Source organism: Peromyscus maniculatus, chromosome 3 (genome assembly GCF_049852395.1).
Source record: "Peromyscus maniculatus bairdii isolate BWxNUB_F1_BW_parent chromosome 3, HU_Pman_BW_mat_3.1, whole genome shotgun sequence".
In the NCBI taxonomy this organism is placed as follows: Eukaryota; Metazoa; Chordata; class Mammalia; order Rodentia; family Cricetidae; genus Peromyscus; species Peromyscus maniculatus.
The window spans coordinates 140,712,037-140,724,414 of NC_134854.1; the positions used below are offsets into that span (position 1 = coordinate 140,712,037).

Consider the following 12,378-nt stretch of genomic DNA (forward strand, 5'->3'; position numbering starts at 1 on the left):
ATTATTTCTTCATTGATTTTTCAGCCCATTCACCATTCAATAAAGAGTTGTTTAATCTCCATGGGATGTTTTACTTACTAGAGATTTGCCTGCTGTCTATTTTAAGTGTTACTGCATTATGGACATATAGGTTGCATAGTTATTTCAAATGTTCTGAATTTGTTAACCTTTGTTTTGTCCTATAGTAGGTATGCCTATCTTTGATGTGTTAGAAGCAGACATTATGTTAAAATGCATTATTTACAATATATCTCTGTGATGTTCTTTGTCATATGTTGTGATGTAAGCCCCTTTGCATTTTCCTCTAAAAATCGGTGATGTGTCTGCACTGTTTAGCTGACTGACCCTTTGTCTTGTTGGTTAGCTGTGGCATTATCATCATCATGTCCTCAGATACAATGTGGTGTCACTATTGCTTTGTTGTGTTCCAACTTTTCAACATTTTGGTCCTTGTTTTCTGTTGCTGTGATAAAATACTATGATAAGAAGCAACTTGGGGAGGAAAGGATTTATTTGGCTGACATATCCCAATTTTAGTCTAAGGGAAGTCAGATCAGGAAGTTGAGGCAGGAACTAAAGCAGAGGCCATGGAGGGGTGCTGTTTATTGGCTTGCTCTCTATGGCTTGCTCAGCGTGCTTTTTTATATACACCAGGGTTGGCACCACTTACAATGAGCTGGGCCCTTAACCAAGAAAATGCCAGTTTGATGGAGGTGTTTTCTTAATTGGAAGTTCCCTTTTCCCAGATGACTCTTGCTTTTATCAAGTTGAACAACCCCTCTCCCACCCAAATTATTAGCACATTAGTTACAGACTTTATCCCTGTGATCACAGAGTAGGCCTTTATCCCAACTGGAAGCATTAGAGTATTCAGTTGTTCCAAAGTAAGCCAGTTAGATCTCATCATAGAGGGCTTTGAGTGGTCTCAATGGATCAGACAGTTTATGTTGTTTCTTCTCTTCCTGGAGTTGTGTCAAGAAAACCAGGCCCTCTGGATAAGTGAGACAGTTGATTAGCTTGAAGTGTTTGTGAGGCCTCTAGGCAGTGGAGGCAGGACCTGTCCTTGGTGCATGGGCTGGCTTTTTGGAGCCTGGGGCCTATGCTGGGACACTTTGCTCAGCCTTGGTGTAGGGAGGAGGGGACTGGAACTGCCTCTGCTGAGTCTACCAGGCTGGGCTGACTCCCCAGGGGAGACCTTGCCTTGGAGGAGGTGTGAATGGGGAGGGGTTGGCGGGGAGGGCTGGGGGGTGGGAGGAGGGAGAACGGGGCAATCTGTGGCTGATAGGTGAAATTAAGTTAATTATAAAATAAAAATATTTTTTAAAAAAAGAAAATCCATTTGTACTTCACTCTATTTAAAGTCAGCTCTACACACACAGTACATTTGCAAAGGATATGGTGATTTAAAATGCTACAAAGAAAAATTAAAATAGGAAAAGTGATCAGAAGGATGGTTTGATCTTGGGGAGAAGAAATCAACCTCAGTGAAAATGGCTTCACTGAAGGATGAGGAAAAGTGGGTAACCTCAACCCATTAGTAGCAGGTGATTTCAAAAGGAATTTATTCATATCAAATTTTACTCATATGGAAGCACAACACAGAGAAAAAGAATTGTTTCAATAAGTACAATAACTTTATTTCCAATGCTCAGAGTTTATGAATTTACAGAAATGAAAACCCTAAGCTGCTTTTTCTACATTTTTGCTACCTAGACTCTCCCTCCACTCTTCTCTGGGCTCACCTGCCGTTGCATCTGGCTGAGTTCTTCAAAATAAGGTACTAGCAATTTGGTGCCATAATTTTGGTAGTAACAGTATCTTCTCAATGACATCAGCTTTAACCGGGATATGCTAATTCAGTTTACATTCTTGGCAGAATGGCTACCTGTAGACACTAGTCTTGGTGTGTTTCAACATCCCTTGTTCCTGGACCACATTACTAGAGTTAGTCTACCATTAATATCTTTTTATTTGAGGCATTCTATTTTTCACCAAAAAGAGCCGTGACTTTAAAAACAATCCATCTGTGCCTCGCACGATGAAAAGAGATTTTCCCACAAACCATTATACGGAATGTTAGCACTTGGAAAAGTGACTTCTGTTATTAGCTGGAATGCCTCAACTCTTAGTATCAGACAGACCTAATAATAAACAAGTAACAGGTATTGTTGAAAATAATACAAAGAAAGTAGTGTAGAGGGCTAAAAAGCTCAGCGACATCATATTGGGTCAGCTTTTTATGCTGTGTGCACTGCCATCCTTGGGTCACTGCCCTTCCAGACCAGACTATATGCCAGTGTCATATACAGATGTAAATAAATGCACCCAAATGGTATGATCTCTTTTCATGTCTCTTATATTGTCTCATTTTATGACAACTTCATCACAGAGATCTATTCCAGTATTACATAGCATTCTCTAACTTCAACAAAATTGTCAAAATGGAGTTGTCATGATTAGTTCTGACTAATCTGGATTTATTCCCCAAACCATCTGGGGAGGAGGAAAAAGAAATAAAACTCAGCTCAGCAAAGAAGGTGAGTAGCATCTCTTAAACTACTGATTAATCAATGTGTTTCCAGGAGGTATTGGGAATAGAAGAAAGGAGGTAGAGACACTATACAGGAGTCTATAGTTCTAAATATAAGTATATAGTTACTGAATTACACAGAACTATGGCTACATGCCTCAATAGCTACACATTGAATATTTCAAGGGTATAAAATGAGTATTTTATTATACACTACCATATTTTTTTAGAGTGCAGCATTACCATTGACAACTTATGTTAAGTCATGTAAATACCATTTTTAATTAACAGCATTTTTACGATCGACACAGAGGTAGTTAAGAAAAACCCTTAGAAATATGTATGATATCTTCACCAAATGGGTAGTTTGGTAATAATGGCCATACTTATTTATGGTCCAGAATAGTGAAAAAGTATGTGATAATGTTTTGTGTGTATGTGTGTGTTAGAGAGAGAGAGAGAGGGAGAGAGAGAGAGAGAGAGAGAGAGAGAGAGAGAGAGAGAGAGAGAGAGAGAGAATGAATGACATTTGAAATATATACTGACCAACCTATCAAGAAAATGGAAATATTTAGAACTGGACAATTCTGAGGTAATTAAAAGGCTCAATAAACCATCCTGTGGCTTCTTTACTATAGAGGCAGTTTGGTAATGATGGCTATAGCCACTTATTTGTTTTAGGAAATGGAAAGATGGCTGGCTTATACTTTAAATCTGCCATAGAGTTTATATACACACAGCTTCTCTGAGAAGATCAATCCCCTGACACACGGTCTGCCAGTTTCCCCAGTCAGTGTTCTAAGGCCAAGCTACCAACATGAGAGTGGGATGGATGTGGTGGAATCCGGGAGAGATGAGCAGCGGTACCCATTCTACAGTGCTCTCAGCATGAAGGCCAACGGTAGCAGCGAAGATAACAGTGAAAGACAGCAAATTATTAGGAACGGTGAGTGCCATTTATTTCCTTTGCTCTCAACATAACTTACCTGTAACTTCAATAATTTTAAACAATGTATTCACAAAATTCCTGAAATTTTAACAATTATCAGCACTTGTAAGTTGGTGTGAGCTGCCCTTACGACATCACCATTTGTGTATAGGTACATGCATATAAACATATTTACATATGCAAACATATAGACCCACATTCACACATATGTCCATAAACATACATAATCTTATCAACCTACAAAGACACTGGTGGTACTTAGTATATGGAAAGTATACTATTATAGTTATTACACTAAGGGTTCAAATTTTTTCCTCACATCCTTACTGGGTTCCAATACATAAATCGAGCACTTCCTAAATTACATAAATGTTACATTAGCATACTCACACAAGGTCTATAAACATCAGATGTTCTTTACATACATGTTTAATGTTATTGTCACTCATTTTTAAGTTTCATACACTCTTATGAATACAAGTAAAATTAATATTACCCATTATATTTAAAATACATTTTTGAAACACATTTGGAAGACACCACACAATTTAAACTCTATAGATATTTTTTAACCATATTGTTTATATGAATGATTTCCCTTCAATACAATCTTTCTAATGAAAGTTTTTTATTTTCTTAAAAACTTTCATACATTTCAACAAAATGGCATTTTCTGGTACTCTGTGGCATTCTTTGGCAGTCTCTAAGCTCATTTTAAAAACTGTACAACCAACTTGACAGGCATAAGCAAGATGAACATTCAGGATGCTGAAAGAGCCTTCATCCTCGTGTGAATTCTCTGATGCTTGGTGAGCACTGACCTCTGACTGAAGGTCTTCCCGCACACGTTACACTCATAGGGCTTCTCCCCTGTGTGAGTCCTCTGGTGTTTGGTAAGAGCTGATTTTTCACAGAACATTTTCCCACATTCATTGCATTTGTAGGGTTTCTCCCCTGTGTGAGTTCTTTGATGTACAATCAGGTTTGACTTCACACAAAATGACTTCCCACACTCATTGCATATAAATGGTTTCTCCCCTGTATGTGTTCTCTGATGGACAGTGAGGGCTGACCTGTGGCAGAAGGACTTCCTACACGCATTGCATTCATAGGGCTTCTCCCCTGTGTGTGTTCTTTGATGTTCAGTAAGGTTTGACTTGACACAGAATGTTTTCCCACACTGCTTGCATTCATAGGGTTTTTCTCCCGTATGTGTTCGCTGGTGGTTGGTAAGGTGTGGTTTTTGGCAAAAGGCTTTCCCACATTCAGTACATTCATATGGTTTCTCTCCTGTGTGTGTTCTCTGGTGTTGGGTAAGGTTTGATTTCTCCCAAAACATTTTACCACACTCACCACATTCAAAGGTTTTTTCTCCCAAGTGAGCTCTTCGAGACTGGGTGGGATGTGATTTCTTGCTGAAAATTTTCCCATTTTCATGGTATTCATAGGGTTTTCCCCCCATCTGTACTATCTGATGTCTAAAGAGAGCTGATTTCCCCCAAGTTTTGCTACTCATTTTGTACTCTGGGGCAATCTTTCTTGGGTAAGCTTCCTGATGAACAATGTGAGCTGAACCATCACGGAAGATTTCCTCATATTCACTACGCTCACAAGGATTGTTTCTCGGAAGAAGAGCTCTCTGATGTCCAAACTGTAGATCCACATAGAAGGACTTTCTACAAATACTGCATTCATGTGGCTCCATATGCAAATGAGGTTTTGGAGACACACTGAGCTTCAGACCATCAATGAAAGTTCTTCCACATTCAGTGTGTTTATAAAGCGTCTCCCTTAGCTGAGAGTGCTGATTCGTACAAAGGGCCACTTCCTCACTGAAGCCTTGTCCATCTTCATTGTACTCAAAAGGCTGATCAGAAACCGGCTGAGTGAGAGCCTGGCAAAGGCTGAGGCCATTTGGTTTCTCATTATATTTAAAGGATTTCGCTCCTACAGGAATTTTCTCATGCCTATTATTAGGGAGTGACTTCTCCCCTACATTAAACTCATTCAGCTTCTTTCTAGAATAGTTCTTTTTACTAATAATTACACCTGAAATATTTTTTAAATTCATTTCACACGAGTCACATATTTTGAGCAGAAAACTTCTTGAAGAAACAGGGTCCATTTCTAGACTGGAAGTTTTTCGTGTGGTACCGCCACCTTCTACGTGTATGATCTTGTTGGTGAGCATGAATGGCCAAAAATGTTCATCTTGATTTTCCTGGCTGCTCTCTAATAGGTCATCCACTTTCCATTTCCTTTCTACAAATGAGAAAAAAAAATCACCACACCTTATGAATACTTGTCTTTCTTTTTAAAGAAAGGTTTTTGCTAGGGGTACGAAAATACACAGAAAAGAAGTCCATCCACAAAGCAGAGGAGGGACTTGGGAAGCTGAAATATCTTAACATATTTCTGATGGATGTGTGGACTTTTACAGAAATTTTCAACTCTATGGTTAAGTGTTTTGTTTTAGATTCAGTTTCCTGGGACTGGAGAGATGGCTCAGTGGTTAAGAACACTGACTGCTCTTCTAGAGAACCTGGGTTCAATTCCCAGCATCTGCATGGCAGCTCACACCTGTCTATAACTCCAATATCTGACACCCTCACACAACCATACATGCAGGCAAAATAAAAATGCACATAAAATAAAAATAAATTATTTTTTAAAAAGTAGATTGTTTCCTGGTAAAAAACTGAATCCAACATATTTTCTTTAGCATCCGGGTTTGAGGATAAAAAAACAAATATGCTGCTGTGGAAGCAGGGATGGGGAACTGGTTATAATATTTAAAACACTATAAATATAAACTTCAAAACCAGACACAAAAAGGTTGGAGCAAAATGCAATTCACAGGAAACTAGAGTGGCTGATTCAGAAGTCACACTATTGAAAAGGTGAGCCCAACAAATGACGAAAACCAGCAAAATGGCAGCAAAGATCAGCAGCCAAGGGCTTGTAGAGGGTGAACTGCACTGGGTGGGAATGAGACACAGTGAGCCTGACGCCTCCCACAGCACTGGAGGAGGTCCCCATCAGACGCCAAACAAATGAGGAGAGTTCTAGAAACACCCACTGCTTCAGGTCCGAAAGGACAGTCTGAAAGTCCAGGATCTAGAGGTTCTTTTCTTCCCCTTTATTTAGAGGAATCATTTTCTGAAATGCTATGGGAAAGCATGCTGGAAAAGGTAAAATAAACTCCAAACATGCTGTAGTATTAGCAGGTGGAAGTTATCTGAGTTGTTATCCAAGGAACAGAAAATTCACCAAGGAGCAGTTGAATAGTTTTTAAACACGCAGACTATCTGAGAACTGTAACAAAGGAAGAAGTAGGTTTGGCAGAGTCCAAACATGGTTGACACCAAGCCCGTTGTATATTCTGCCTCATATGCCATCTGTTCACATCCTGGTTACTCTGAAGCCCTCGGTGTACGTATTTTTCTTTACTGTGTGTTTAAGCCTGTCTTTATTTCTAGGTGTTTCATTTACGCATAGGTTTTCTGCTTTAACATATAGCATCACCTGTGTTTTATTTATATGTGGGACCCCTAACAATCATATTTCTGTATCTTTCACTGAGACTTTCAGTACACTTTATCACAAAAATCTTGGCTATCCTTAACTGTTGGTACTCAATGCAAGAATGTTAATCATATGCTTAATTAAAAAAAAGCTATGGCACTCTACTGTCCTAAAGACCAACAATTAAAGTTATGATCCTAGCAAAAATAATTCAAAACAAAATAAGCAAACAAATAAAACGTTATATCAATTGATCCACACTTAAGTTTAAATCTACACTCAATATACCCATTAAAAATCTGTATATAGAGGGATGAAAAAAAAAAACTCTCTATAGTGCTAGCTCCATATCTGACAGATAACTGCTCATCACCAGCAATGTTCCTTCCTCAACCAGGCACATTTCAGCCTTGATTCGCTTGAGAACCTACACATCCTTCAATAAAATGCTACCTTACTTGAAAAATGATGAAAAACAATACAGAGAATGAAAACCAAACTCTCCCACAACATCCACACCACCACCAGACTCCACTTGCTCTATCCATCACAGGCAGTGTCCACGTGACTCACTGTAACATGAAAGAAGTCCTCTGCTTGATGCTGCATCTCTTGCCAGAACCCGAGCCTGGCTCTTGGCAGCCATTACTAGTCTGTTTCCTTTGCATCCTCTGAGGAAATGTCAAGTAGTGATTCTAGACAGCAATGTAAGCGTGGATTATCCTTGACTTCTCCCCGATGAGTTGGAATCTACAGGAGACTGTGGGAATGTATACTAAGCACAGGTAGGAAACTTGCTGCAGAACACTTCCTAAATGTACCAAGAGGATGACTCCTCTGAGGCCTGGATCCATAGCTGACCTGAACAGCAGCATCCAATAGACCAGAAGAGGACAACTAAGAGATCCTTCTTTTTGGAAGAAAATCTCAGTGGGAAAGAAATCCTATGCAACCTGGATGATCAGATCTGAGTTCTGGGCCTATAGCCACTGGAGGGTTGTAGAAACAAAATATATGCTAGTAATAGCAAAAATGTGCTCCGACTTAATGGATATAGTAAGCACACAATGTCTAAACACAATGTCACAGATACAGTATTACTTATTTGAAAAAATATTAAAAGGAAATGAAAATTTAGACGAAGGAGAGATTACAGACGTACTTCAGGTACAGAAAAGTGTGCTGGCTGGTTTTCTGTCAACTTGGCAGAGCAATAGTCCTCTGAGGGGAGGGAAACTCAATTGAGAAATTGCCTCCATAAGGTCCCACTGTAGGCAAGCCTGTAGGGCATTTGCTAATTACTGATGGGGGAGGGCCCAGCCCAATGCGGCTGGTGCCATCCCTGGGCTGGTGGTCCTGGGTGCTGTAAGAAAGCAGGATGAGCAAGCCAGTAAGCAGCACTCCTCGACGGCCTCTACATCAGCTCCTGCCTCCAGGTTCCCACCTGTTCCGAGTTCCTGCCTTGGCTTCCCTCGGTGGACTATGATTCAAGATACATACGCCAAATAAACCCTTTCCTCCCCAAGTTGCTTTTGGTCATGATGTTTTATCACAGCTAAATAAACCCTAACTAAGACAGAAATTATGAGGCTTAGTATAAATTCTAGAGAACAAAAAGAAATAGACAGGCAGAACAGAATCATGTAGTAGTTGGAATACTTTATTTCTATGGGCTACCATCAGGCTAGTGAAAGAAAACCCGGATGCTGCATGTGAGAAGGGTGGGGCAACAACAGCAGAGCACAGTGGCACACACCTTGAATCCCAGCACTCGGGAGGCAGAGCCAGGCGGATCTCTGTGAGTTCGAGGCCAGCCTGGTCTACAGAGCAAGTTCCAGGACAGCTAGGGCTGTAACACAGAGAAACCCTGTCTTGAAAAACCAAAAAGGAAAGGTGAAGTGGGGGAGGAGGAGAGGGGAGGAGGAGGAGGAGGAGGAGCAGCAGCAGCAGCAGCAGCAGCAGCGAAAAGAAACCACCGCAGGAATTACACCAGGGTAAGAAGGAAGAGAACACAGACATGAGGGCTTCTGCGTGTGCTTAGTGAAAAGTAATCTTATGAACAAGTGCAGGTGGCTTTGAAAGAAAAATAGCAAGAGTAAGATGAAGACAGCAAGAGCTGAACAGATGTAGTACAGGGAACCCACGATGCCACCCAGAGGAAGTACTAAGATGGTAAGGTGGGAAGATACTTCATTCCTCAGAAAGGGAATCAGATTTGTGTGGCGTAGGTTTTCCTTCCACCTCTCCTCCAATGGATGGATTTAATAACTTCATAAAGGTATATCACCCCATGATTGCTCTAGCTGAGCATCTAAAACCATGCTCTAGCTCTAAAACCATGGCCTAGAAAGGGGGCTGGAAACTATGGCATGGGGCACTTCCTCACAACTGAAGTATCTTTTATGTTTTAAAGGGAAACAGAGAGGAAGCAATATGGATGGGGGCAGAGGCAAGAGGGGCATGAAGACCAAACAGAAAGAGAGAAGAGCAGCAGCAGCCGCAGCCAGGACTGCACCGAGGATGTTCACTGTCGGGTCTTTTAAAAGGACATCTACCAGCCGGGCGTTGGTGGCGCACGCCTTTAATCCCAGCACTTGGGAGGCAGAGCCAGGCGGATCTCTGTGAGTTCGAGGCCAGCCTGGGCTACCAAGTGAGCTCCAGGAAAGGCGCAAAGCTACACAGAGAAACCCTGTCTCGAAAAACAAAAACAAAAACAAAAACAAAAACAAAAACAAAAAAAAAAAAAAAAAGGACATCTACCTATCTCGGCTCTACATTTCATCTAACCACACACCATCATACCACCTAAAATTGATGCCTTCAAATAGATACATCCAGTTCCAGCCTCAGCAAGGCATTCCACCCTTGGGTAACTCCAACCTTGAAGTGAACTCCGGGCCAGATTTGAGCAGTTGCCTCCAACTTTTTCCATTTAGAACTGAGTCTATAACAATCCTTCCGCAATCATGCTTGTCCTGTGTCTTCTCTATCTCAGTAAGTGGCTTCCTAACTTGTCCAGCTGCTTGAGACAAAAACTTCAAGTCATGTTTGACTCTCCTGTACTCCTTTTCCAACAGCAATCTCGTGGCTCTGTCTTCAAGATCCATACAACCCAGCACTTCTCAGCGCCTCTGAGATGGCCTTGGCCACTACCCTTTCTTCTGGAGTACACAGGAGTTTCTTAGCTGGTGTCCCTTCCTAGCTCATGTCCACCCACTAAACACATCCTCACAACTACTGCTCAAGCTAGACAAATCCTTTGAAGCTGAAAATAAGTCTGATGATTCAGTCTGGTCTACATCAACTCAAAACGGGGTTTCTTGCATCCCTCAGGATAAAATTACTGTATCTTCCAGGAACCACGGGGATACTACTCACACCACCATTCCACCTGTCTTTCCCAAATACCTTACTTCCCAGCCACGATGGTCAGTCCACTACTGTTCAAACAGAACAAACCTGTCCTAGAGGCCTGGAACCTCTAATTCTCTCTGTCTAGAATACTTTCAGTCCAGATGGTTTATTCTTACTCCCTTAAAGTATTACATGTAACACAATGTTAAACTCATTTAAGTTTTCTCTGATCTCTGTGCCAAATAGCATAACATCATCATACTTTAGTCTCCCTTCCAGTGTGTGGGCTCTCCTTATCATACTTACCACCAACCAATACCTGTGTGTATACACAAATATGTGTATGTACTTAAGCGTATATGAAAACAAATAATTGTATCTACATGATTTTGCTCTTCACTGTAGTATATATTCTATAATATCTTCTACATTATTCTCTCAGTTACCTAGAACATGACTGTACCACAGTGAATGTTCACCATTATATATCTGTTAAGTGGAATATATGGAAGTACATGGGTATATGCTAATGAAAGGTATCTAAAGAAAATAGAGAGAAGGTGCATAATTTGTAAAGATAAAGATAAATTAACCAAGAAAAAAATCTAAGATGAAGTCAACTGACTTTGGATTTATGGTAAAAATAAAACACTCTAAAATGTCCAAGAAAAGAAAGTATTGGGCTGGAGAGATACCTCAGAGGTTAAGAGCACTGGCTGCTCTTCCAGAGGTCCTAAGTTCAATTCCCTGCACCCACATCATGGCTCACAACCATCTGTATTGAGATCTGGTGCCCTCTTCTGGCCTGCAGACGTACATGTAAACAGAACACTGTATACATAATAAATAAAATTTTAAAAAAGAAAAGAAAAGGTGTTTATGAACAAGAGACAGACAGAGGAATCATTAAGGCAACAAGTTGTGGGAAGCTGTCCTTGGTCATTTCCAGAGGTCTGGAGTAAAATAGAACATTTCTGAAATAATATTCCAAAGGTAATTGTGGTAGTTTGAATAGGATGGCCCCCACAGGCTCATAGAGTTTAATGTCTGGACACCAGAGAGTGGCACTACTTGAGAGGGATTAGGAGGTGTGTCCTTGTTGGAGGAAGTGTGTCACTGGGGAGTGGGCTTTGAGGTTTCAGAATCTCAAGCCAGGCTTAATGGCTCACTGTCTCTTACGGCTGCCTGTGAATCCAGATGCATACTCTCAGCTACCTCTCCAGCACCATGTCTGCCTGTATGCCACCATACTTCCCACCATGATGACGATGAACTAAACCTCTGAGCTGTAAACCAGCCCCAGTCTTTTCCTTTGTAAGAGTTGCTGTGGTTATGGTGTCTCTTCACAGCAATAGAAACCCTAAGGCAGTAACCTACCTTACCCAATGACACCAGGCTACTTTCTCTGGCCAGTGAACTCACTACTGTACCTGGGTGGCATTGGAATCTGTTTTCTGGTATCCAGGGATCTTCTCCTTGCTCTATCTTGAAGATCACATCTGGCTTAGTCACACAATGCCCTGTTAAGACAAAATAACCCAGGCTGGGTGCTCAATAGCTTAGCTTTGTGAACTGAAAAAAATGAAGGAAAAGAAACGCACAGCTTCAGCTACGGCTCAGGAAGGCCCTCAACATCCTGCAGAGAGGTGAGCATACACCACTGTCACAGCAAAGAGAGATACATCATCTCAGACCCTAAAGCCTTAGGACTCCTAAGCCTCAAATTGGACATTACAAACATTCCCTCCCCATCTTGGAAATGTGTGTGACTGGCAGCCACTGAGGAAAACCCTTACCTACTGAGACAAAGTTGCTATAGTTCTCCAGGATCACATCTCTGTAAAGCACTTTCTGAGCAGGGTCCAGCAAATACCACTCTTCCTTGGTGAAATCCACACACACATCCTTGAATGACACGTGCTCCTGTAACAAAAGACTCTTTTCTTGTATGAGGTCATCAGGACTGGGCAACATAGAGAAGATTTAGCAGACCGAGTTTCTTTAGAGTTTACTGAAAAAT

At 41.0% G+C, this 12,378-nt stretch overlaps 1 protein-coding gene across 6 annotated transcripts in view; it reads right to left on the reverse strand.

Moving 5' to 3' along the window:
• Window positions 1-1,612: 1,612 nt before the first annotated feature.
• The window catches only part of Znf248 (zinc finger protein 248), a 41,328-nt gene continuing 30,562 nt past the window's right edge, over window positions 1,613-12,378 (reverse strand). For 2 of the 6 annotated variants that reach the window (XM_042273933.2, XM_076567705.1), the window contains 3 exons: window positions 12,155-12,281; window positions 11,789-11,878; window positions 1,613-5,741 (listed from right to left, as the gene is read on the reverse strand). In XM_042273933.2, coding sequence (XP_042129867.2) covers window positions 4,240-5,741; window positions 11,789-11,878; window positions 12,155-12,281 — 1,719 coding nt within the window. In that variant the 3' untranslated portion in view covers window positions 1,613-4,239. The other 4 variants (XM_076567708.1, XM_076567706.1, XM_076567707.1 and 1 more) reach the window with 4 other exon arrangements.